Below are 24,140 nucleotides of genomic sequence, written 5' to 3'. Positions count from 1 at the left end.
ATTATTTGACAGTGTAAAGAGCATCTCCCTATCCACTCTGTCCATCCCCTGCATAATTTTGTATGTCTCAATCATGTCCCCCCCCCCCCAGTCGTTTCTTTTCTAGGCTGAAGAGGCCCAAACGCCGTAGCCTTTCCTCATAAGGAAGGTGCCCCAGCCCCGTAATCATCTTAGTCGCTCTCTTTTGCACCTTTTCCATTTCCACTATGTCCTTTTTGAGATGCGGCGACCAGAACTGGACACAATACTCCAGGTGTGGCCTTACCATCGATTTGCACAACGGCATTATAATACTAGCCGTTTTGTTCTCAATACCCTTCCTAATGATCCCCAGCATAGAATTGGCCTTCTTCACTGCCGCCGCACATTGGGTCGACACTTTCATCGACCTGTCCACCACCACCCCAAGATCTCTCTCCTGATCTGTCACAGACAGCTCAGAACCCATCAGCCTATATCTAAAGTTTTGATTTTTTGCCCCAATGTGCATGACTTTACACTTACTGACACTGAAGCGCATCTGCCATTTTGCTGCCCATTCTGCCAGTCTGGAGAGATCTTTCTGGAGCTCCTCACAATCACTTCTGGTCTTCACCACTCCGAAAAGTTTTGTGCCGTCTGCAAACTTAGCCACTTCACTGCTCAACCCTGTCTCCAGTTCATTTATGAAGAGGTTGAAAAGCACCGGTCCCAGGACAGATCCTTGGGGCACACCGCTTTTCACCTCTCTCCATTGTGAAAATTGCCCATTGACACCCACTCTCTGCTTCCTGGCCTCCAACCAGTTCTCAATCCACGAGAGGACCTGTTCTCTAATTCCCTGACCGTGGAGTTTTTTCAGTAGCCTTTGGTGAGGGACCGTGTCAAACGCCTTCTGAAAGTCCAGATATATAATGTCCACGGGTTCTCCCACATCCACATGCCTGTTGACCTTTTCGAAGAATTCTATAAGGTTCGTGAGGCAAGACTTACCCTTACAGAAGCCATGCTGACTCTCCTTCAGCAAGGCCTGTTCGTCTATGTGTTTTGAGATCCTATCTTTGATGAGGCATTCCACCATCTTACCTGGTATGGATGTTAGGCTGACCGGCCTATAGTTTCCCAGGTCCCCCCTCTTTCCCTTTTTAAAAATAGGTGTGACATTTGCTATCCTCCAATCTTCTGGCACCGCGGCCGTTTTGAGGGACAAGTTGCATACCTTAGTCAAGAGATCTGCAACTTCATTCTTCAATTCCTTAATAACCCTTGGGTGGATGCCATCAGGGCCCGGTGACTTATTGATCTTTAATTTATCAATGAGGTCTGAAACATCTTCTCTTTTAACCTCTATCTGACTTAACTCCTCGGTCAGGAGGGGCCGTTCGGGCAGCGGTATCTGCCCGAGGTCTTCTGCCGTGAAGACAGAAGCAAAGAACTCATTTAATTTCTCTGCCATCTCTAAGTCTCCTTTTATCTCCCCTTTCCCTCCCTCACCATCCAGAGGGCCAACCGCTTCTCTGGCGGGTTTCCTGCTTCTAACGTATTTGAAGAAGCTTTTATTATTCCCCTTAATGTTGCTGGCCATGCGTTCCTCATAGTCTCGCTTGGCCTCCCGTATCACCTTCTTACATTTCTTTTGCCACAGTTTATGTTCCTTTTTATTCTCCTCATTAGGGCAAGACTTCCATTTACGGAAGGAAGCTTCCTTGCCCTTCACAGCCTCTCTAACTTGGCTGGTTAGCCATGCGGGCACCCTCCTGGATTTAGTGGAACCCTTCTTTCTTTGCGGTATACACCTCTGCTGGGCCTCTATTACTGTTGTTTTAAGCAGCCTCCAAGGGTGGTGTGCATCTGAGCTAAATCCCTGGATGACACTTTGATCAGGAACAAACTTATCCACTTTAAAACTAGGATCCTCCGCATCTCTCCATTTCATTTTGGAAATGGAGAAAGAAATTAAGTAGACTGCAGAGTTCCTTTCTTGCAGAGGAACCTCTTCTACCGCCCCTATTGAGAGAAGATGATTTAAGGCATCTAACATAGTAGAGCGGTGTTTCTCAAACTGTGGGTCGAGACCCACTAGGTGGGTCACGAGACAATTTCAGGTGGGTCCCCAGTCATTTCAATATTTTATTTTTAATATATTAGACTTGATGCTACCATGATATGTGACTGCATTTGGGGAAAAGTTATAGACCTGTACTTTTAACAAACTACTAGGTATATTCTTTTAACAATGATAGTAAAGGAAACTTACTCCTGGGTTAGTGTGGGTAGGATTGCAGCCTAGGATTGTTAAAAATTTTCCTGCCTGATGATGTCACTTCTGGTCATGAAATCACTTCCGGTGGGTCCCGACAGATTCTCATTCTGTCCCGGTGGGTCCCGGTGCTAAATGTGTGAGAACCACTGTAGCAGAGAGTTTTGCTGGTACCCTGGAGAAAAGAAACTGCCAGAACCTGTCTTGAGGCTTCCTGAGGAACTCCAGGAAGTAACCTCTGCTGAGTTTCCAGGACCCAGGCATCTGAGGTGATTTGATGCAATAGGAGGGCAAACTGAAGAAGCCTGGCTCCCACTGGAACTGAGGGAGGGGGAGAGACTTGGCGTCATGCCAACTTATCCTTGGAAGATCTGGGGTTTGAATTGGCCCACTGAGGAGAGTGGAGTTTTCCCCATTTCTGGGGAAATCTGCCTATGTTCCACCTAGGCTTAAATCTGTTTGTTCTCTAGATATACCGGAGAAATGAAAGGAGCGAAAAGGCAGGTTTAGTTTAAACTTGACCTGAATTTTGGGTGCAGAAGGCAAAACCTTCGCTTGTCCTTGTTTTCTACCAGGACAGGCTCAAGAAACTGTCCAAAAGGTTTGTCCCCTAGAAGAGGATGCCTACCAGTCTGCTTGGCGAACAAGAATCAACATCCCAACGGCAAAGCCCCAGGTTACGTCTAGCAACTACATTGGATGCCATGGCCCTGGATGAGGAGTGCATCCAAGGAAGAATCGGTCACAAACGCTACTGTCAGGGAGATCTTTTTGAGGGGACCTCGATGGCCTTAGGGAGAGAAGGGCTGGAGTTAGATTGCTCATCAACCCAAAGAAAGGTAAGTCTAGCAAAGATAGAAGTTGCAGCCACAGCATGCAGGGCAAGAGGAAGCCTTGAAAGCACTCTTGAGAGCAGACTTGATTCTCTTATTGGAGGGATCCTGAGGTCTGCCCTCCGCTTTGGATAGAATGATAGTATTGGTGGCCAAGGCTGCTACTGGGGCATCAACGGAAGGTGTCTTAAGTTTCTCAAGAACTTCCTTGGGGAGGGAGTAGAACTTGTTGACTAATCTAGCATCCCTCCTGCCATGTAAAGGTATTGCCCACTCAGATTCCATGATCTTAAGAGAAGCCTCAGGAAAGGTATCGCTGCCTGTCGGAGAGGCCCTTGGGCAAAAAAAGAGGTCTTCCAGATGCAGAGGACAGTGCTGTAGAGCTAGGCTCACCCTCAGCTGATGCTTTGAGGCTTAATGCTTTAATTACTTTCTCCAACACCCTGGGGAAGAATACTGCTGGAAAAAGGCGATTCATGTTGGAGTCAGCACCCCCTTGGTCTTCCCTTGAGAAACTCCCTTTCTTCTTTGGAAGAGCTTTCCTCTGAAGAAAGTTCAGAGCCCCCATAACCCATAGCTGTTAGGAGCCTGGGATTTTGCCAGCATGTGTGGCTCCCGTGATTTAGGGGATTTGAGATTTTTCTTGTGCCAGGAGGCATGGGAGTCTGAGGCAGCTGAAAAATCAGACTCCTTCGGAGCCAGGGGGAAGATAGGGGGCCTGGGGCATTTAACTTTGCCCTTACCCTTGGTGCTGGAGGAATACTGTGGCTGAAAGGCAGAGCCATGTGCAGCCAATCTGGAGTCTGTAAGCCCCTCCAGCCATAGTACAATCTGCTCTCTGTCTGCGTTCCCTAGAGGTGAGGGGGCAGCAGGAGTCTTGGTGCCTTGTGAGTAGGTGCAGCTCTGCCCAGTGATTTGGCTAATCTGGGTATGCATGAGGTACCCAGGTCAGGAAGGCTGGATTCAGAACTCGTGTCAGAGGACATTGTGAGTTCAGAAGAAACTAACAAATAATCTCTATGAATGCAAATAGATATTTTTTTTTGAGGGGGGGCAAAAGAAGCTTACCAGCAAAAGAACAAAGAGCAACTAACAATTTAAAAGCTTCAGCCGAGCCAACCAGGAAAAGCCTAAATAGAAGATTTTCACCAGTCAGAGCCGAGACACTGAGGCTGCAATCCTAACCACACTTTCCTGACAGTAAGCCCCACTGAATCAGAAAGGGTACTTCTAATTAGACCCGGTTTGGAATGTGCCCTAAATCACTGTAAAAAGGCTTCCCAGCCCCTAGCAACTTATGGTTTAGACGGGAAGCATGAGAGCAGGCAGCAGCAAGCAGCCCCAAAATGGCGACCACGCCTCCGTGGAGGCGCCTGAAGCTGGGGTGCGCGGGGCAGACCTGGGCGCCCAGAACTTTGTGGTCTGCCTGGTCTGAACCCAGGCACTGCGTTAGCGCTGGGCAGACCTGGGGCGAGAAGGCAGTCGCTCCCCCCTCCCTGCCACCACCTCTGAGAGGTGCGGATCAATCCGGCTGCTGCTGCTTCCCTGGGAGTAGGCGCGTGGCTCCAATGCTGCAGGGACCTTGGAGCGGCAAGGCATGGAGGCAGGCTGTGAGCGCTGCAGGGAGGAACATGCCTGCCTGCTTTGGAGGGCTTCCCACCGCCCCTGCCTTCGAACCCTGGGGGGGAGAGAAGCGCGAGGAGAAGAGGAAAGAAGCGCTGTGCAGGAGAGTTCCAGGAGGGTGACCAGCCTCTACGTGAGGCAGGAACAATCTGGGTCCTGGTCCCCGCACACAGGGAGCTCCACCCTCCTTTGGGTTTGACCTGCCTATATGAAGCGATGAGGGACATTCCCATCTGTCAGGAATGCCCCCGTCTCCACCAGGGAAACACTATTCTAAATAAAAAACAAACAGCAGTTGGGATATTCAGAGCTGGGAAAAGAGTATATTACCTCCAGAGTTATACAAGATTACCTGGATACTTGCACTGTACTTTTCAAATGTGTTTCTCATTTCTCTGACACTTTGGCGCACTTTTGTTACTTTTTCCTCAAGCTGCACTTTCTGTTCCTGACAGTGCATTGCTGTTTGAGAATTCTTTTGCAGCTGAGATTCCATTTTATTGACCTACAAAACAAAGATGTCAAAGTTAAACATAATACAGGTCCAGCCTATTTATACACAGATTTTTTATATACCGATTTGACTCAACATGAATGGCCCCTGCAAATAAGAAGGAATGTGCTGATCCCTGGAGAAGGGGAAAATGCACCCCTTTAAAATCAGTTTAAAAAACTGAACAGTCTTTTAACAATAGCCTCTTTAATGAGAGAAAGTGTTACAGTATGTGCCCCATACAGCAAGGCAATTTGGTGGCTGGATAAGGCAGGCCTACCAGACTGCTGCTGTGTATAAGCAAATGTAAGCATACCTGTCAGACAATGGGGCAAGGACCAATCAGGGCAAAGTGCTGAGTCATTGCACAGAAGAGGAGAGATGGGAAAAGCTAATGCAATCCCCACCCAGGATGATGCAATGACATTCCTCAGGGATGAGGTCATGGCCTTTCCCATTGGCTGACAGGAGTATAAATGGCCAACAAGCACACTCCACTGGGTGAGTTGTAGGAGTGAGTTGCTGAATGAATCTCTGCTGGATGGATACCTGATTTACTGACTACTTGGACTGTTTGCTGGACTGCCTCTGCTTGCTGATTTTTGGAACTGCCTTCTACCTGTAAATACTGCCTGTAAATAGACTCTGGTGTTGGTACTTCCCTGGGTCTTGCCTCCTTTTTTTGGCGTCCTTCCCTGTGCTCTGAGCACCACACTCTGCAGCTGCCGGTTTGCGCTTCTGCTATCTCTGTGTTTTGCCCAATTATCTCTAACAGAAAGAGAGGGCAGCTGGCTGACAATCCATCAATCCTTCTCTTTAAAGGCGACACTCCCCTCGCCCTGAGCATGTGAAAGAAAGGTGATTATTTTGCACTGGTGAAGGGAGGGGCTGAGTGACGCTCCTTTCTAAGCTCTTAGAAGACGACTGATTGATGGATTGTCTTCTTAATGACTCTTATCTTACATCACAAAGGTCAGCAAGACTGTTTTTAAATCACCAGAGCAAAGAAACTTTGTTTTTTAAATTGATTTGCTATAGTGTGTTTTTTGCCATCCACATGAGTGCTTGGAACGGAACCCATGCAAATAATTAGTCTCAACCTGTATATGGATAAAGCTGCCCTAACGTTTACATACTCTCGTCATTTTTAATGAAAGAAAAACAGAGGTTACAAGAATGAAGAAGCTACAAAATCTGCACAAAAATCTTATAACTCTGCAATATAAAGGAGTTTTCAAACAAACCCATAAATCATATTTCAATCAAACTATGTTATATAAATCCAACCAAGATGTAAGATTAACATTATCTATAAACAAACCTCCAGATTTATATGTAACCTACCAAGTTATAGTGCTTAAGCATGGCAATTTGTACAAACAAAAGGTCTTGTAAAACAAAATCTAACCAAAATACAAAGATTTGAATTGTTTAAAAAAGCAAAATATTATACATGCAACCAAAATATGAAATTTAAGTAATCTATAGACCAATATAGTAGTGTAACCAACATACAAGCTTTAAATAATTTCAAAAACAGAACCAAAAACAAAAGCCCACTAATCCTTATAAACCATGGGTGTCAAAGTCTTTTCATGCAACAGGCCGAAGAGCATTCATGATGTCTTCCAAGGGCTGGAAGTGATGAAATTATGTCATGGCTAGAAGTAAACACTTTTTTTCTTGCTTAGGAACTCAGTTGCAAACTACAGAAGAGGAAATAAGCAAATCTTGGTCATATTTTCAAGATATGAGAGTGCTCAATTATCATTAGGGCTGCCCATCAGCAGTGACACTTCAGCACAGCTCAGCAGCTAAAAGCAGTTAAAGGTGGTGATGGGAGAGCCAAAAGCCTTGAAAAAGAGCTTCCATGGGCTGCATCCAGCCCTGGTGCCTTATAATTGACACCCCTGTTATAAAGACTGTAAATGTATAAATTAAAGATAACTGGGCCATAAAATCATATCCTCCATCACAATAAGTCTTTACAATAAAAGAAACTGATTCCCTGAAACTACTAGTAGTTTCACACTCAAACTTCTGAAATTTTCCAAAACCAAAAATATGTACTGCTCACCACTGAATTTTTCTTAGTTTTTTAAATGCAAGATTATTTTTACACAATGGAAAATCCCATAATTTTAACCAACCGTTCTCTGGGTTTAGGAAGAATAGCTGCACTCCTACACTTATACTGTAATCCTATGCAAATTTACCTGTGAGTAAGCTTCCTTGGATACAATGGGATTTTCTCCAAAATAGACACACCTGGGATTGTGCTGTTAGGCAGCAATCCTCTCCATAATTACCTAGGAGTAAGTCCCATTGAACTCAGTGGAACTCACTTCCAAATAAACATGCATACAATTGCATTATTAGCTAAAACAATCCTAGCTGTTATAATCATAAAATAAAGGCTCCTTTGACCTAAGACTTAAGCACAAATGTATGCAACAGAGCTGGTTTCATACCAGATTTAATATTCAGAATCTCCAAAAGAGTAATACTACTGTCTGCTTCCAAAACTGTTGTATTTTGTTACAAATCTGCTTCTATCTGAACACATTTCTAACAGATATTATTACATTCCAAATACTGTACATTTTTGTATTAAAAGGTGACAAGTGCCAGAGTCACAAACTCATAACAATTTTCTTTTATAGAAGAAGAAATTGTATGTTTGGTTATGCCAAACCAAATACTATTCCAATCTGGCAAAGTAAGGTTAATCTCTAAAATATCTGAACATTTAAGTCATGTAAGAAACCTCAGAGTTAATTCCATACTACAGTAAGATCTGATAAATAGCAGATAATGCATATCTAGCTTGCATTTAATTTCTAATCTCTAAAATAGTTTCAATAACCTTTTAAAACCTCCAATCCAATGAATTACTTTATGAAGATAATGGTGTACCGACAAATATTCATAGAAAAGCAGGGAAAACACTTCACTCCTAAATTAACAACTCTATCTAGATACAGTTCTTTTTAAATTTTAACTGAACCAGAAAAAGACCTTTTACAAATACTTTATTATACTGAGATGCCACCTGTCTAAATCAGATCACCAATTGGTGTCATTCTAAAGACTGTGATATGGCAGGATTAGAACAGACTTCCAGAAGGTCTTTCAGAAGGCGTCCCTCACCAAAGGCTATTGAAAAAACTCCAGTCAGGGAATTCGAGGGCAGGTCCTCTCATGGATTGAGAACTGGTTGAAGACCAGGAAAAAGGCATAGTGGGAATGGAAAAGGTGCAAAAGAGAGCGACTAAGATGATTACTGGGCTGGGGCACCTTCCTTATGAGGAAAGGCTACGGCATTTGGGCCTCTTTAGCCTAGAAAAGAGATGCCTGAGGGGGGACATGATTGAAACATACAAAATTATGCATGGGAAGGATAAAGTGGATAGAGAGAGAGATGCTCTTTACACTCTCACGTAACACAGAACCAGGGGACATCAACTAAAATTGAGTGTTGGGAGAGTTAGGACAGACAAAAGAACATATTTCCTTACTCAGTGTGTGGCTGGTCTGTGGAACTTCTTGCCACAGGATGTGGTGACAGCATCTGGCTTAAATGCCTTTAAAAGGGGATTGAACGAGTTTCTGGAGGAAAAATCCATTACGGATTACAAGCCATGATGTGTATGTGCAAGCTCCTGATTTTAGAAATGGGCTATGTCACCATGCCAGATGCAAGGGAGGGCACCAGGATGAGGTCTCTTGTTATCTGGTGTGCTCCCTGGGGCATTTGGTGGCCGCTGTGATATACAGGAAGCTGGACTAGATGGGCCAATGGCCTGATCCAGTGGGGCTGTTCTTATGTTCTTACAAAATTTCGTTAAGATTTCTCTAGAAGGTTTTATCTGGACATCTTAACTGAGAATTTCACTGGATAATAGAAAGCTCTACTAAATCTTTGTTAATCTGCAGTAAACATATGAAACTCTACACAAATCTCTAGAATGTACTAACCTCATCTTCTGATATTTCAACTACAACAGAAGATCCCATTCTACCCTTCATTACTTTTCCTCCACCACCAGTCATTGTCCCTATGGAAGAACCAGAAATAGATCAGAATGGCTCGAGTTGTATGCACATTCAGTATTTAATGCAAGTTTTCATTTCTAAATACCTGATTGTTCTATTATCTGTCCTTGCAAAGTTACGACTCTCCATCTTCTGTCTTTCTGGAATGCGACTCTGGTAGCCTGATCCAGGTTATTGGCTACCAGAGTATCACGCAATGCAAAATAAAAGGCTTGGGAAACCTTCTCATCTTTAACTTTTACCATATCAAACAGACGAGGGGTATTCTCAGGAGTTTGGATTTTACTCATATGTTTCTCCCATACTGCCATCTAGATGTGAATAAACAATAAGCAGTAGAATCAACAATCAGACACACTGGAACTTGCTAAATATATCTAGTTTCACCATTTTCAAGAGTTGTTTAAAATTTAATCTTGCTCATATTAGGGCGCAATCCTAACCCCTTATTGTCAGTGCTTTCCATCGCTGGTATAGTGGTGCCAATGGGACATGTGCTGCATCCTGCAGTTGGGTGGCACTCACAGAGGCCTCCTCAAAGTAAGGGAATGTTTGTTCCCTTACCTCGGAGCTGCATTGCCCTTATGTCAGTGCTAGAAAGCACTGACATAAGGGGTTAGGATTGCGCCCTTAGTGTCTCCATCCAATGCCACTGTAGACATCTTTACTACATTTGGGCTCAATGAGACTGTACGATTACATAGCTTTTCATATAAAATATTTGATAATTCTTATATGTACTAACAATAATTATTTTTACATTCATCCGATTAAAAAAAGATTACAAATTCTTATCTCACTAAAATTAATACAAACCTTGTCAAGCCCTATAAAAGTTGCAACTCCAATGCCTTGTTTTTTCAAGAAATTGACACATTCTTGTGCTGTATCGATGGTATCAACAACAATGTGATCTAATGCTCCACAGGATGATGAAATTGCAACATCGTATTTTTCATCTATAGCTCCCAAGTCACCCTAATGACAAAAAAGATGTTTAACACTTGAAAGATTATGGATGCTACTGAAGTAACCTAATAGTTCAGAAGAGATTGGCACCCTGTTCCCAAGCATATTCACTTACATTGAAGTCTGACTGGTTTGAATGGAACTTTCAAGCTAGTTCTAGAAATATAGTAGAGCCTAGAGCAGTGACGGCGAACCTTTTAGAGACTGAGTGCCCAAACTGCAACCCAAAACCCACTTATTTATCGCAAAGTGCCAACATGGCAATTTAACCTGAATACTGAGGTTTTAGTTTAGAAAAAACAACTCATACATTAACAACTTTTACCTACGGGTTATTACTTGTAACCTGTAATGAACTTTTCCTCTAGAAATTTGTCCAATCCCTTCTTAAAGGCATCTAGGCAAGCTGTCATCACTGCTTCCTGTGGCAAAGAGTTCCACAGACTCATTACATGCTGGGTAAAGAAATATTAGCAGGGAGGGGGTGGCTGCAAGACCTTGCCACTGATCATTTTCTCAAACAAGAAAATATTTTTCTTAAAAGCCCCACCCAGAGATGTGGGCTCTAAGGCTGCAATTCCAGCCACTCTTTCCTAGGAGTAAGCCTCATCGACTCTAATGGGGCTTACTTCTGAGTAGAGACGCACAGGAGCGGGCTCCAAGGCTGCAATGCCAGCCACCCTTTCCTGGGAGTAATCCTCATCCACTGTAATGGGGCTTGCTTCTGAGTAGATAAGCACACTGTAATGGGGTTTACTTCTGAGTAGACACACACAGGAGCGGGCTCCAAAGCTGCAATCCTAGCCACGCTTTCCTGGGAACAAGCTCCATTGACTATAATGGGACTGACTCCTGAGTAGACATGCATAGGCTTGGGCTCTTAAACTAGGAGCAACCCCCCCCCCTTTTGACTAGGGCTGCAATCCTACCCTCACTTTCCTGGGAGTAAGCCCCACTAACTACAATGGACTTACTTCTAAGTAAACATGCAATCCTACTGAGTAGACAGTAGGATTGGGCTCTCAGGCGGCAATCCTAGCCACGCTTACCTGGGAGCAAGCCCCACTGACTCTATTAGAACTTCCTTCTGAGTAGACATGCATAGGCTTGGGCTCTGAGGCTGCAATCTCAGTCACACTTTCCTGGGAGCAAGCCCCAATGTCTTTAATGAGGCTTCAGGACCAGTACCACGTGCAGGGCTGGTGCCCCAAAGCCCGAAGCAGCAGCTTTGCTGTGCCTGCCCCACATGCCGCACCTTCACGCTGTGCCTTACCCCAGACGGGAGGGAGGAAGCACTCCCATTGGGCTGCTGGGGGTGATGTGAGAAACGTCCCCTCACAGAACCTCTCAGCCTTGCTCGGGGGGGGGGGGCCTGGCTAGATGGGACGCCTTGGGAGAACGCCTGGGTCTTTGGCATCAGCCCCCCGCCTGATCTCCCTCTTCCCCCCACTGTCCGTTCCTTCCCCCCCTTGGCCTCGCCCCTCCCTCCTTTGCCCCAGCTGGTGCCGAGCAGGAGGAGGCTGGCTTTGTGGCTGCGGAGGCTCCTCAGCCTTCCACGGCAGATGCCCGTAGCTGCTGGTGCCTCCCAGGGGCACCGAGCAGAGGCTCACGCCTGGCAGCTGGGGCAACGGCGGGAGTGCCCACAGAGAAGGTTCTGCATGCCCTCTGTGGCACACGTGCCATAGGTTAGCCACCACTGGCCTAGAGCAACAAAAACAAGAGAGCTCTGTGATACATTAAGGATCAACAGCATTCAAGCATAAGCATTCGTGGACACAAAAGCATATACTGAAATAAATGTGTTAGTTTTTAAGGTGCCACAGGACTCTACTATTTTTACTTTCAAGCATCCAACGCAGCGATTTTCAACCTTTTTCATCTCACAGCACACTAACAAGGCGCTAAAATGGTCAAGGCACACCATTGGTTTGACTATTGAAAAGGTACACCATGCTGCTGGTAGGGGACTCACATTCCCCTATTGCCCTACTAATAAATGACCCTCCCCAAACTCCTGCAGCACACCTGCAGACCATCCGCAGCACACCAGTGTGCCATGGCACAGTGGTTGAAAATCGCAGATCTAAGGAAATCAACTTCTTTGTATGGCAATAAAATTCATCATTCAGTATGATTCTTCAAACTGAGAAGTGTAGCGACAGTGGACACGGTCCAACAGTTAGGTGAACAAGTTGGTTGAGAAATGCATAAGCACTGTTAACTCTGTGGTAGATATAGAGAGACTTATCTCCTCTGCATTTTGAGATCTGCTTGAGTTACCATTTCAAAGTATTTTCAACATCAAGGTTTCTTTTTCTAACTGATATAGGACAGAATGAAGGAGAACTAATACATGTGAGAAACGTTAGGTTTTTTTATTTTTTACTTTTGCAGGATAGACTGGTATGAAAGGATCACATAATGGGGGGGGGGGAGAAGTAGAAGAGCACCTCAGGTTCCCATACTCTTTTTATTGACACAGATGCTTATACAAACAAGAGCAATTTGGGAAAAATATTCAACATGCTCAAAGGATACTTTGGAAAGATCTTTCCAAAGCCACATTCAGGTTCCAGGCAGGGAATCAATAGAAAAATTACCTGAGGAAAGGGGTTACAGAAGCACACTGCTTGTAGAAAACAAAATTCACATGTGCACAGATACAGATAGGGGACAGCTTGATTGCAACAAAAAATGGAAGACAGTGTGGTGGATTACTGTTTTAGCACACTTGCAACCTGAGCACTTAAAACTAGCTAATTACAACCTTTCACTGAAAAGGCTGCTCTGCAAAGTAATGCTAGAGTTGGCTGTAGGACTGTTGAATGCAACACTGGCGCCCACAAAAATTCCAATGCTTAGGGCTTCTTTTCTTTCACCTTTGAAGAGTTACTCTGAAATGGGACTTTAATCCAAAAGCTAATCTTATGGCCTCCTTTTGTGTTTTAATTTTTACCTTTATGTGAATGGATAAAGTTTAGGTTTTTCTTCTATTTACAAGAATCATTTATTTCAAGACATCACAATCTGTACTCTCATTTAGACTGGATTGCTTACCTCAAGGAAAGGGTTCTATGGTATTTCTTGAACTTTCACAGGTTCTATTTCTGGTTTAACTATGGCTTGTACAAACCAGATTCCTTTACATGCAAAAAGTGAGAATGGTGGTTTGTTTCAAAACTCTAAATGGAAACCAACTTGCTCCCTTTGCATGCAAAGGGGAGGGAGGAGACAGTCTGAACCTGCTAATGCATATAAACAAGCAATAGTCTGTCATTACATCTGTGATGAGAGTTAACAGTTGTGTTTGCTGTGGAGGATTTTCCCTCCGATTTTCCTCCAATATCTGAGGGGCTTCAGACTCAAAATGGGGGCCAGCCAATTAGAGAGCTGGGGCCTGAGAAAGGTCTCTAGGCCTGACACACACACACACACACACACAATCTCTCCCCTGTTACATGCTTGAGACTGGACATAGGCAGAGCCTCTCTGGTAAGCAGAGTGAAGGCTGCTGGGGAAATAGAGCCCCAGCGAAGTAGAGAAGGAACCAAAAAGAAGCCAGACACATTAGGTTTTGTTTTATGTTTGTCTCCCCCTCCAGACATTGGGAACTCAGGCTAGGCCAAGTGGGACCCAGCAGCAAGGCCTACACCATTCAGGGGATGCTTATTTGCAAGAACTCAGGCCTGTTTAAATTGTGTTTTTTTCCCCTTCACCTGTTAATAAAGCCTTTCTGTTTATAAACCACTGCCTGTTCTGGAATCAGTGGATATGTCAGCCTGCAGGTATTACAGGCAGAATGGAAGTGTTTTTATAACCTTGCATAGCATTCTTGAGGAGGGGTTTTGCCAGATCTCTTGGGCTGGTGGCAGTGGACTAAATCTACCAGGTTTGGTCCCACCAAGCTGCAGGTTAAACCAATTGGAAGAGTGGGGTACAGGAAGAGAGTGAGTGCCTGGCACTAGGCCTCACTGCCCTGAATTAGCAGGTGGTCACTGGAAGTCCCCTCCACCTTTCATGACAACATCTGAATCAAGCCATTGTCTACTTTGATTCTACAGCCTACTGGTTAATGTTATCCATATAGGACAAAGTGAGAACAGCATTTTCTTATCAACTCTTTCAAATGGATCATTTAAAAAATGCAAAGCCATGATTGTAAAGTATACAATACTTTAGTTTGTTAGATTACACAACTTTGTATATTTTAGTAATATTAATATAAATTTGAATATAAAATATACAGGGTCTCAGGGCATGGCCTGAGAGAGGTGAGGGCAAACATTTTGGCCCAAGGTCACAGAAATTATATTTGGCCCAAGGTCACATTGGAGTACAGAAACTGTGGAGGGCCATAAGGTATACTTATTATAATTTGAATTATTATTATTTATTTATTCACCTTGTAATCGACTTGTAATATTATTTATTCAACTTGAATTCAAACTAATACTATATTTTTCAAAACATCATTTCAGGGTTTCTCAAACTGTGGGTCGTGACCCACTTGGGAGACCTAGGGGATGGTGGGTTATGAAGTGTTAGCTGATATCTGAGAAGGTGAATGCATAGAGCCCTGTGGAAAGTGAAACTGAACCATATCATGTGAATAGGCAAACTTGCCTTAGTCCATTGGGAAGGGCAGGCAGAGAGGAATCCAATGAGACCAGAATGGTTCTAATTTGATGAATGCAGCCCCCCAAAAACACCTGAGAAAGAAGTCCCTCCCACCAAGCTGACAAATGTACTGAGCCCTATGGAAAGCTGAAGTAAACTACATGTTCACATTTGGTCGCGAATAAGCAAATGCGCCTTTGCTCATGGTCAGGTCAAGCAAAGAGGAATGCAAGGTCACTGGATTGGTCCTGATCTGATGAAAGTGGAACTCAACAAATGCTCTAGAAAGCAGCCCCCCCCAAATAAGAATGAAACAGCTGGTAAGGTGAATTTTTCTTTTTCTTTTTTAGACTTGTAAAGCTAGGTGGGTCCTGATAGTGATATGGTTTAAATATAAGAACTTAAATTGAATTGGGCACTGAGTAGGGCTGAAAATCTAACTGAATTTTTTTGTGGGAGGGGTTACTGCAGGTAGACTACAGAGGAAGTTCACCTGGTGGAACAGGGCTAGTTTCTAAAAAGGGAGGGTACCAGTACTAAAAGCTTGAGAACCACTGCATTGCTTTATGAACACGTAACATTCACTGCCTACTTTTTCACAGCACTCATTTATTTAATTGGAAGAGGTACTGGGAGGAAAATAAGATGCTTCCTTTCTTGTTCTCTTTATCTGTTATAGTCAGTTTTTTTTACATCTGCAATACTCCAAGAAAAGAAACATGCTCACTCATGCTCAGTTGGTCAGGGTGCTATTGTGCCCTTTTCCTGTTCATTAACACATATGGATAGGCAACACAAAGCACTGGTATATGTGCATGCAATGATCTGAGGGCCTGATTGTTAACCATGGATGGAGAGCAGTCAGAAGACATACTGAAGGCTCTTGTGGGCCAGATCTGGCCCTCCAAGACTTACTTTGCCTAGCTGTAAGTGACAGCTAGTGAAACTGCCATCTTGCTGAAGCAAAACAAGTCTAGCTCTGATCACTGTGACTATTTGGAAACTTCTCATAGATCACCTTGATTCCCTTGATGAATGATTTATTGAATCTATATTACATATACTAAAATGTTATATTTTAACTTACTAGCCTTCCATATATTCCAGGAATTTTTCCAGATTTCTTCTGGTGCATCAAAGCTTCAAGGACATTTCCTCGGTTTTTATTAATTGCTAAAGAGCTTCTTGCTTCTTCTACTTTTTGACGCAGGTCTTGAATACACTTTTTAATGTTGTCTTCTTCTTTCACAAGTTTGTCAAGTTCATTCTCTTTCTTTAAAGAAAATATATTCAGTTATTTATAGCATTTGAAAATTCCATGGGCTTAAGATTAAACAAAGATTAAACTTTATATTCGTTTAGATAATGTTACTAAAAAAACTGAATTTGCTTATATAAAATGTAAAATTTCAATGTCAACATTTAATTGAATAGATGAATTTTCCAGCATTGTAAAGTTTGGATTAAGCGCACTATCAGTTTGGAAATGCATTCATGCTTATATCACCTGAAACAAAATTAATTACAACTCTGGTCATTAATTTGACCAAACCTGTATCCGTTAATTATATTACTTGTTCATGGAACTCTTTTTTAAAAACAATAAAATACAAAAACACATAAGGTAGATTGAAATAAAAATATCAGAAAATAGCAAAAGGTTTTCAGCTCCACCTCACTGGTCACTGAAGGAAACAAAGAGAAAAGCTTTTAAGTACACCAACACTGGACTATCACCAGTGTTCCTCCTCAACTAACAGGCTGCATTACATATTTCTTGTTTAGAACAAAAGTTCACTGCAACAACATAACTGAGTATACATAAGCGCAAAACGAAAGCAATGTCAGTCCCAGAAGTGTCTATTGCTTGGATGCCAAAAATCATACTCTGTCATCCCAAAGATAGATCTCTGGGGATGGTGGTAACCTAATATGGGTTGATTTTATTATTAGGAACATACAGAAATGTGTCTGACAGCATGTATATTACATGATGAGACGTCTGCCAAATGCAGAGGTTGTGCAGATCACACATCTAATAGCGTATGTGTAGATTTGCAGGCAAGTAGTAATTGAGGGACTGGTTTCCAAGTGATGTTGTACAGGTATAACCTAATTATCCACTGATTTTTCACCCATGGTTTTATCACAACACAATGAGAAGGGCCCTTTAAATTAAAGGAAAAAAGTTGTTTAACATTAGCCTTCTTAATACAAGAGAGGGCAGCTGGCTGACAATCCATGAATCATGGATTCTCTCTTCAGGCACTTAAAACAGCTTCACCCCAAGGCAAATGACCCCTCCCTTCCCCCTGACCATGTGAAAGAATGCTAAATAGCAATGATTATCACCTCCTCCACTCTCCCCCCCCCCCACCCTGCGCTGAGGCTCCTGGTGAAGGGAGGGATTGCTGCCTCTAAGTGAAGCCTTTCTAAGCACCTGAAGAGAGACTGCTTGATGCATTACAATGGTCAGCAAGGCTGTTTTTAAATTGCCTAGCAAAGGGAAATTGTTTTTTTAATGGATTTGCTTTAATGTGATTTTTGCCATCCATGTGAGTTCTGGGAAAGGAACCCTTACAAGTAACTCAACCTATACTGTAGATATTTGACAAAAATGCAATTAAGCCATTTCTCCTCAACACTGCATATACGCAACAGGGACCAAATACATACACCTGTGGGCCAGGCAAAAATGGGTTGAAGAAACTTTTAATAATTTTGAGAAGCCATACATGAAGCATTCCATGGGGAAAAAAACCTTATGTAAAGCAAAAAGTCTAACCTTCTTTAAGTCATTTTCAGCTTGAGGTAATTTTGACTCCAGCTCTTTGATAACAGCTAACCTATCCTTGAGGGTTCCTGAAGCAGTCTGTAGAGCTTCTTTTGCTGTGTTTAACTGGGACACGGCAGTGTTATGACGACTGAGATAAAGATCAAGTTCTGACTGGGCCACGTTCAAATTTGAACGGGCTTCATTAACAGTTTTGCTGAAATCCATAAGTGTCTTTTCTTTATCCTATGAGAGTGACCAGAGATTGCTTTAAATACCACAGAAATGAGATTAATAAATAAAAATATAAAAAGAGGAAATGAAATGACAATGGTTTTCAACTATTTCAGGCAGATGCCAGTCAGTGGGTCTGGATCAAGTCAGCTTACTTAAACCATGCTTAAATGGTTACTACAGTCTAATTAGGACTACAATTTATTTAACTTTTCTGAAATTGGGGGAGGGGAATACATGATTATATTACAACAGTAATATATATGGAAATAATATTTAGGGAACATAGTTCAGTAAAAAAAGCATCTGCTTCACATGCAGGTCTCAGGTTCAATCATCAGGTAGGGCAGCGAAGAATTCTTATCTGAAAACTTGAAGCCACTGCCAGTCATTGTCAACAATACTGAGTTAGATGGACTAATGGTTTGACATGGTATCAGTAAATTTCCTAGCAATTTTTCTCTGCTCCAGCACTAGAAAAAGGGGGACATACAAATACATCTTAGACAATATAGCTCTGCAGTATAGTTTAGCAAGAGAAAGAGTAATCATACCCAGTTATCGAAGCTGCTACTGTTCACTTACTGAGACAAACAAGCGATACTATGGCAATTGTACTAACAACTGTCACTGGCCTTAAAAAGGGCAAAATGCCACAACAGAGGTCAGGAGCACAGACATCTTTTCACAAAACTTGTCATAAATGTCCCTGATACTTAGCACTGTACTATGGCAGTAGTAGGTGTAATTTTCCACAAAGCTGATTACTGGGAAATAACCGAAACTACCAGGCAAAACAGCAAAACTAGTTTAACCCTTTAATATACTTTCATTCTTATTTTGTTTTTACTGAGAGAATTCTATTACGTTTAATTATCTGACTGGTTTCCAGACACAAGGGAAAATACTTTAACAAATCAGAAGCTCAATGTAAACAACCTCTTTCTCATTCTGCAATCCTTGTGTTTCCTGTTTTAGGCCATCCATAACAATTCTTAGTTTTTCTTCTGTCTGTTCCTTTTCTCTTTCTAGAACTTCTCTCTTAGCTGTTGCTTCACTGATAGTAGATTCACTATTGGCAGGAACGCTTCTTAAGTCTTCAACCTGTGAAAAATCTGGTGTTAGTTGCGGAAAATTAAAAGGTAAAAGGTGAAAGATTTCCCTAGATACAAAACTCTCAGGTTTTATGAATGATTTAAGGGTAAGACGTAGGAAATCAAACAAAATTTTCAATATAAATATACATTATGGCCCTCAGCCTACAAGTGTTCTGTTCCTGAACACCTCACAGATACCTGAATCCATGGATACGCCTACACCAACCCTCCGGAGGCAAGGAGAGCTCTGTTCCCTTCACCTCTGGTAGGTCCTCTGAGTCCAGCAGAGGCTGTGGACATCTGTCAGCAGCCTCTGCCGGGCTCAGACTGAATCCTACAGGTGAAAAAAAACCCCTTCCAGTTTTTTCTAAAACTGGAAGTGACCTTTTTAATGCTTTATAAAGCATTAGGAGGCCTGGTGAACTCCCTATAGGGGTAAGTGGAGGGCTTCCTGAATAAGTGAATCTGCAGATACAGGATCTGTCGACACAGGGCCCCCTATATTTTAAACAACTCAAAAGTCTACAATGAGCAGTATATTGAGAAAGAGAATTTCTTTACCATGAATTCTCCTTCAACCTGTTTTACCCAACAGGGGTCAAGTACTCTGGAGTGCTTTCTGATTAACTCATAAGGAGACAGATTCTTTAAAAAAAAAAGCACATAACTAGGCATGAATAGGCAGCATGTCTTACTATAACTCTCTCTCTCCATGAATCAATAGAAAGGTCAAGGGCCTCTTTACCTCCACTCCTAGTCCCCAATGTCAGATTAGGAGACCTAAACAGAAGGCTTATCGGGTCAGCAAGAACAGAGAGAGTATTTGTCTACTATCAGGCAAAACAGTAGAATAAGAATTCACAATAAAGAAATTCTCTTTTTTACTCGTTATTCTCCAAATGTTCTCAGCTTTGGGGCATTCAATTGCAGCATACAGGTAGTGCCTTTGTATTTGCAGGGGATCCATTCATGGACCCCACGGGGATACCGAAAACTGCAGATAATGAAATTTGCAGTTTTTAGGATCACTGGGGCTCCGAACGCAACTGAAAAGCCCCAAAAGCATCAGAAGGCCACTTCCAGTTTTCAGTGAAACCGGAAGTGGCCTTCCAATGTTTTTGGGGACCTTTCTTAGGAGGCTGTGTGCGGCCTCTAGGGGCCTCAGAAAGATCTCCAGAGGCAACCAGAGCACAGCTCCAGACACCTTTGGAGGCTTCTGGTTGGGCCAAATCTGGTTCAACATGGGTCTGGGGGACCCACATTAAGTCATATCCATGGATACAAATTCACAGATAAACAGGCTCCACCTGTACGTCCAGAGGGGGAGGGGGAGATGCTGCATGGGTTTTAGAATGGAAGGCTTCCTAAAGGTCATCCCAACAAACAAAAATATATTAATTTTGTAATACTGCTTATACAGAAAGAGCTTCCCTATGGGAAGTGAAACTGAGCCACATCATGTGTTTACTCAAGATTAGGCAAATGTGCCTTGGACCATTGCAAAGGTCAGGCTGAAGGACTCCAATGCTTCCAGAATTATCCCAACCTGATGAAACACCCGCCCAGAAACACTCGAGAAGGAAGTCCCACACTCCAAGCTGACAAATATATTGAGCCCTATGGAAAGTGAAATTAAGCCACATGGTTGTGTTTACTCATGAGTAAACAAATGCCTCTTGACTTGTGTTGAAGGTCAGACAAAGGAGAATGCAAGGCCACCAGAATGGTCCTGATCTGATGAAAGTGGAACTCAACAAATGCTCCAGAAGGCAGCACTCCCCCCCCCAACACACACACCAAAGGGATAAAAACACAGAGGCATAACTAGGTCATTTGACACCCCAGGGCCCATAAAATTTTGTCACCCCATATGATGTAATTAAGTAATATTATATTATTAATTCACATTTTTATACCACCCTTCCTCTAAGCAGCGCAGGGTGGTGTACATGGTTCCTCCCCTTATTTTGTCCTCACAACAACCCTGTGAGGTAGGTGAGACAGAGATAACAATAGTCATAACATGAAATGAGTAATAATAATGGCCAGAAAATAAATGCAGTGAATATTTCCCCATAAGCAATGGATAAAATGGTATATAACATGATGGTGTTACTCCTAAAAGCCACAATTTCCAGAATTTTGGTCACTAGGAAGATTGTGGGAGATCCAGGCTTGGAGGGGGGGGAGAAAGAGACAAACTTGACCAGGAACCAAGGCATGTTTGCCTACTTGGGAGTAAACGCGACCATGTGGCTTCCTTTTGCTTTCCATAGGGCTCAATACATTCCTCAGATTGGAGGGAGGGACTTCCTTCTTGGGTGTTTTTTGGGGGCTGCTTTCATCGGACAGGAACCATTCTGGTGTCGCTGGATTCCTCTCAGCGTGCCCTTTCCGCTGCACTAAGGCAAGTCCACCTATTTGCAAGTAAACATGCAATATGGCTCGGTTTCACTTTCCATAGGGCTCCATGCATTTTTGGGTTTCCGGTTTTTTGGCCATAACTTTTGATGGAAAGGAGATATTTAACTCTGGTTTTTTTGCACTGCATTCCGCTGGAAATTCCGCATCCAATGAAGTATGGCATGATGCGGTTACCCCTACCCTTCGCGATGTTAGGGCATTTGTGTTGTCATCCCCCCAAGGGTGGAACACGGGGTGGACCGCCCCCCCCCACTAGCTACATCACTGTAAAAACAGACTAGAGCTAATAAGGTGAATTTTTTTTTCTTTTTTAGACTTGAAAAGCTAGGTGGGTCCTGACAGTGTGTGATTTTAAACAGTGGGTTCTGGTGCTAATAGGTTTGGGAACCATTACTTTATTTGAAAAGGTTGTTGTCTTTTCCAGATTTCTCCTCCCCCCTGGAGCCTCATTTCCTCATTGCTCTGGGATTTTAATGCTGTTTAGAGAGAAGCTTTGAACAAAAAAAACATGTTGGATTTAAAACCAAACAAGCCCAAACAAAAGCATGTTGGATTTCAAACTGATTTTGTTCCAAATCACACTGAACTGGTTAATATAAGAACTTAAATTGAACTGGGCACTGGTGAGGGTTGAAAATCATACTGATTTTTTTTAAGGTAGAAATGAAGTTTTTGCAGGCAGGTTACAGAGAGAATTCACTTGGTAGAACAGGACTGGCTTTCCCATCTCACCTCCCCTTGCTTTACTTGATAATTACTTATTTTAATTTGCTTGATGATGTCATTTCTGGTCAAGACATCAATTCCGGTGGGTCCTGAACATACTGTCATTCTAAAGAGTGTCCCGGTGTTAACAAGTTTGAGAAACACTGGAATAGAGGAGGGTTCTCTAACCTTTTCAGCCAAAGGGCTGCATCAACTATCTGGCACAGTATCGAGGGCAGGAAAAAAAATATAAAATTTAAATAAATACATTAGAGATGGAACTTAGATGAATGAATGAATGGGCTCAAATATCCAGGATTTCTCCAAGCACCAACAAAGCCAAGAAAATAAGGCACACACAAGCACAACTCTGGTCCTGGTTGGTCAACTGGACCAGAGGCTCTCAGGGAATCAGAGGTTGGCCGCGTGCCGAATAGAGGCTCTCCACGGGCCACATGAGGCTTCTCAGCAACTCTGTAGGCCTCCAATATGCATGGTGTGAACTACTAGGAAAGTTTTAGAAGCCTTGCCCTTCAGCCTGTAAAGAACATAAAAGGAGGATGAAAGTCCAAAGGGCTTAATTCTCTTGTGATAAGGTGTTACGGCTCCTTCCAGCATCTAGGAAGCAGCACCCTCATTTTAGGATGAGCGGGATTAAGACAAAGTGAAGATAGTAGAAGCTCCTGCTCAGAAGTGAGAAATCACTTCTGAATAAAGAAGGAATCCAACCTGAACACATAGTCTCTGCCAGCAAAGACTAAACACTAGTTTGTTTCTATAACATGCAGAATGACAGGTCAGCTGAAAGAGCTGCCTGGACGCTCTGCTGGCAGACTACAGTCACCAGAAACAAGATCTTGAGTGTGAAGCAGAATAAGGAAACCACTCTGGGGAAATTGAAAGTAGGGCCTATCCATGTCTGGAATGCAATATCTAGATGCTAAGGTGGGGCAGTATAGCATGGGAGTACACCACCTTGAGGAAGTGACTGATAGTGAGGTGGGCTACCAACAGGACAGCTCTACTGATAGCTAGCAATGAGCGCAACATTGCTGCTTGTCTTTTTACAATGTTGGGTTTTAGGCCTTGGTCAAGACCATGCCAGTACAACTTGAGGATGCAATCCATTTACACCACAAATTGAAATGTGCCCATGATCTTGATAAACTGTTCGTGATGGCCTCCTAGAGGCCAAAAGGGAAAAAACATAGCAGCACACAGTGCAGTAGCTGTGGTTGAGACTTGAGAACTTGAATGCAAATTCCCTGATCTAAAATATTAAGTATAGACATTATGATTTTACCTGAACAACAGTATTTAATAGAGCAGTTTAAAAAGGTGACTTTTACTACATCTCTGTCATTCAGACCTGCATACTTACTTTCAAGTAAAACTCCTTTAAGTCAATGAAACTTAGGGCCCACTCCTATCCAATTTTCCAGTGCTGGTGCAGTTGTGCCACTGGGATGTGTGCTGCATCCTGTGGTGGAGGGACAGTCACTGGAGCTTTCTCAAGGTATGGGAACATGTGTACCCTTCCCAGGGGGCTGCATTGTGGCTACACCGGAGCTGGAAATTTGGATAGGATTGGGCCCTTTGTTCAGAGTAAATATGCATAGGATCAAACCCCAATAAGCATACTTACAGAACTATTCCTTTCAAAGCAAAGTGATTATGAGATAGCAAAATTTTTTAGGCTCAGGCGCACAGATGGCTCTTAACTTTTAATACACCACATTTAGATATTTAACATTGTGAAGCAAACAATTTTCTTTCCCAAGTTGTATTATATATTTGAATCTTTCCCCCCCATGAAAAAGTCAAAAAGCTACCATTTATAGATGTACCTTTTCTTTATCCTTTAGAAGCTGCTTCTCTAGTTTTTTAAACTTGCTTTTTGCATGTTTTAGTTTTTCTCTTACTTGAACATCCTCCAAATCTAGCTGCGTAAATTTGCTTTTATTTTCTTCTATAAGTGATGTGATTTTATTCAGTTCTCTAAAAGAAGAAACAAGTCAATTACATTTACAAGTTATTAAAATAGCAACATCAGATTAAGGTACTTTTCATCTCTTTG

The 24,140-nt window shown here is 42.7% G+C and overlaps 1 protein-coding gene across 4 annotated transcripts in view; it reads right to left on the bottom strand.

Moving 5' to 3' along the window:
• SMC4 (structural maintenance of chromosomes 4) overlaps window positions 1-24,140 on the bottom strand; it is an 83,008-nt gene that overhangs the window by 35,717 nt on the left and 23,151 nt on the right. For all 4 annotated transcript variants that reach the window (XM_066620778.1, XM_066620781.1, XM_066620779.1 and 1 more), the window contains exons 9-16: window positions 23,911-24,061; window positions 18,777-18,941; window positions 17,616-17,849; window positions 15,918-16,103; window positions 10,061-10,222; window positions 9,330-9,555; window positions 9,167-9,246; window positions 5,048-5,200 (exon numbers count right to left, since the gene is read on the bottom strand). In XM_066620778.1, the coding sequence (XP_066476875.1) occupies window positions 5,048-5,200; window positions 9,167-9,246; window positions 9,330-9,555; window positions 10,061-10,222; window positions 15,918-16,103; window positions 17,616-17,849; window positions 18,777-18,941; window positions 23,911-24,061 (1,357 nt within the window). The remainder of the gene's footprint in view (window positions 1-5,047; window positions 5,201-9,166; window positions 9,247-9,329; window positions 9,556-10,060; window positions 10,223-15,917; window positions 16,104-17,615; window positions 17,850-18,776; window positions 18,942-23,910; window positions 24,062-24,140) is intronic.

Source organism: Tiliqua scincoides, chromosome 3 (assembly GCF_035046505.1).
Source record: "Tiliqua scincoides isolate rTilSci1 chromosome 3, rTilSci1.hap2, whole genome shotgun sequence".
In the NCBI taxonomy this organism is placed as follows: domain Eukaryota; kingdom Metazoa; phylum Chordata; class Lepidosauria; order Squamata; family Scincidae; genus Tiliqua; species Tiliqua scincoides.
Note: the sequence above shows the minus strand (reverse complement) of the source record. Positions and strands in the feature narration are given on the sequence as shown.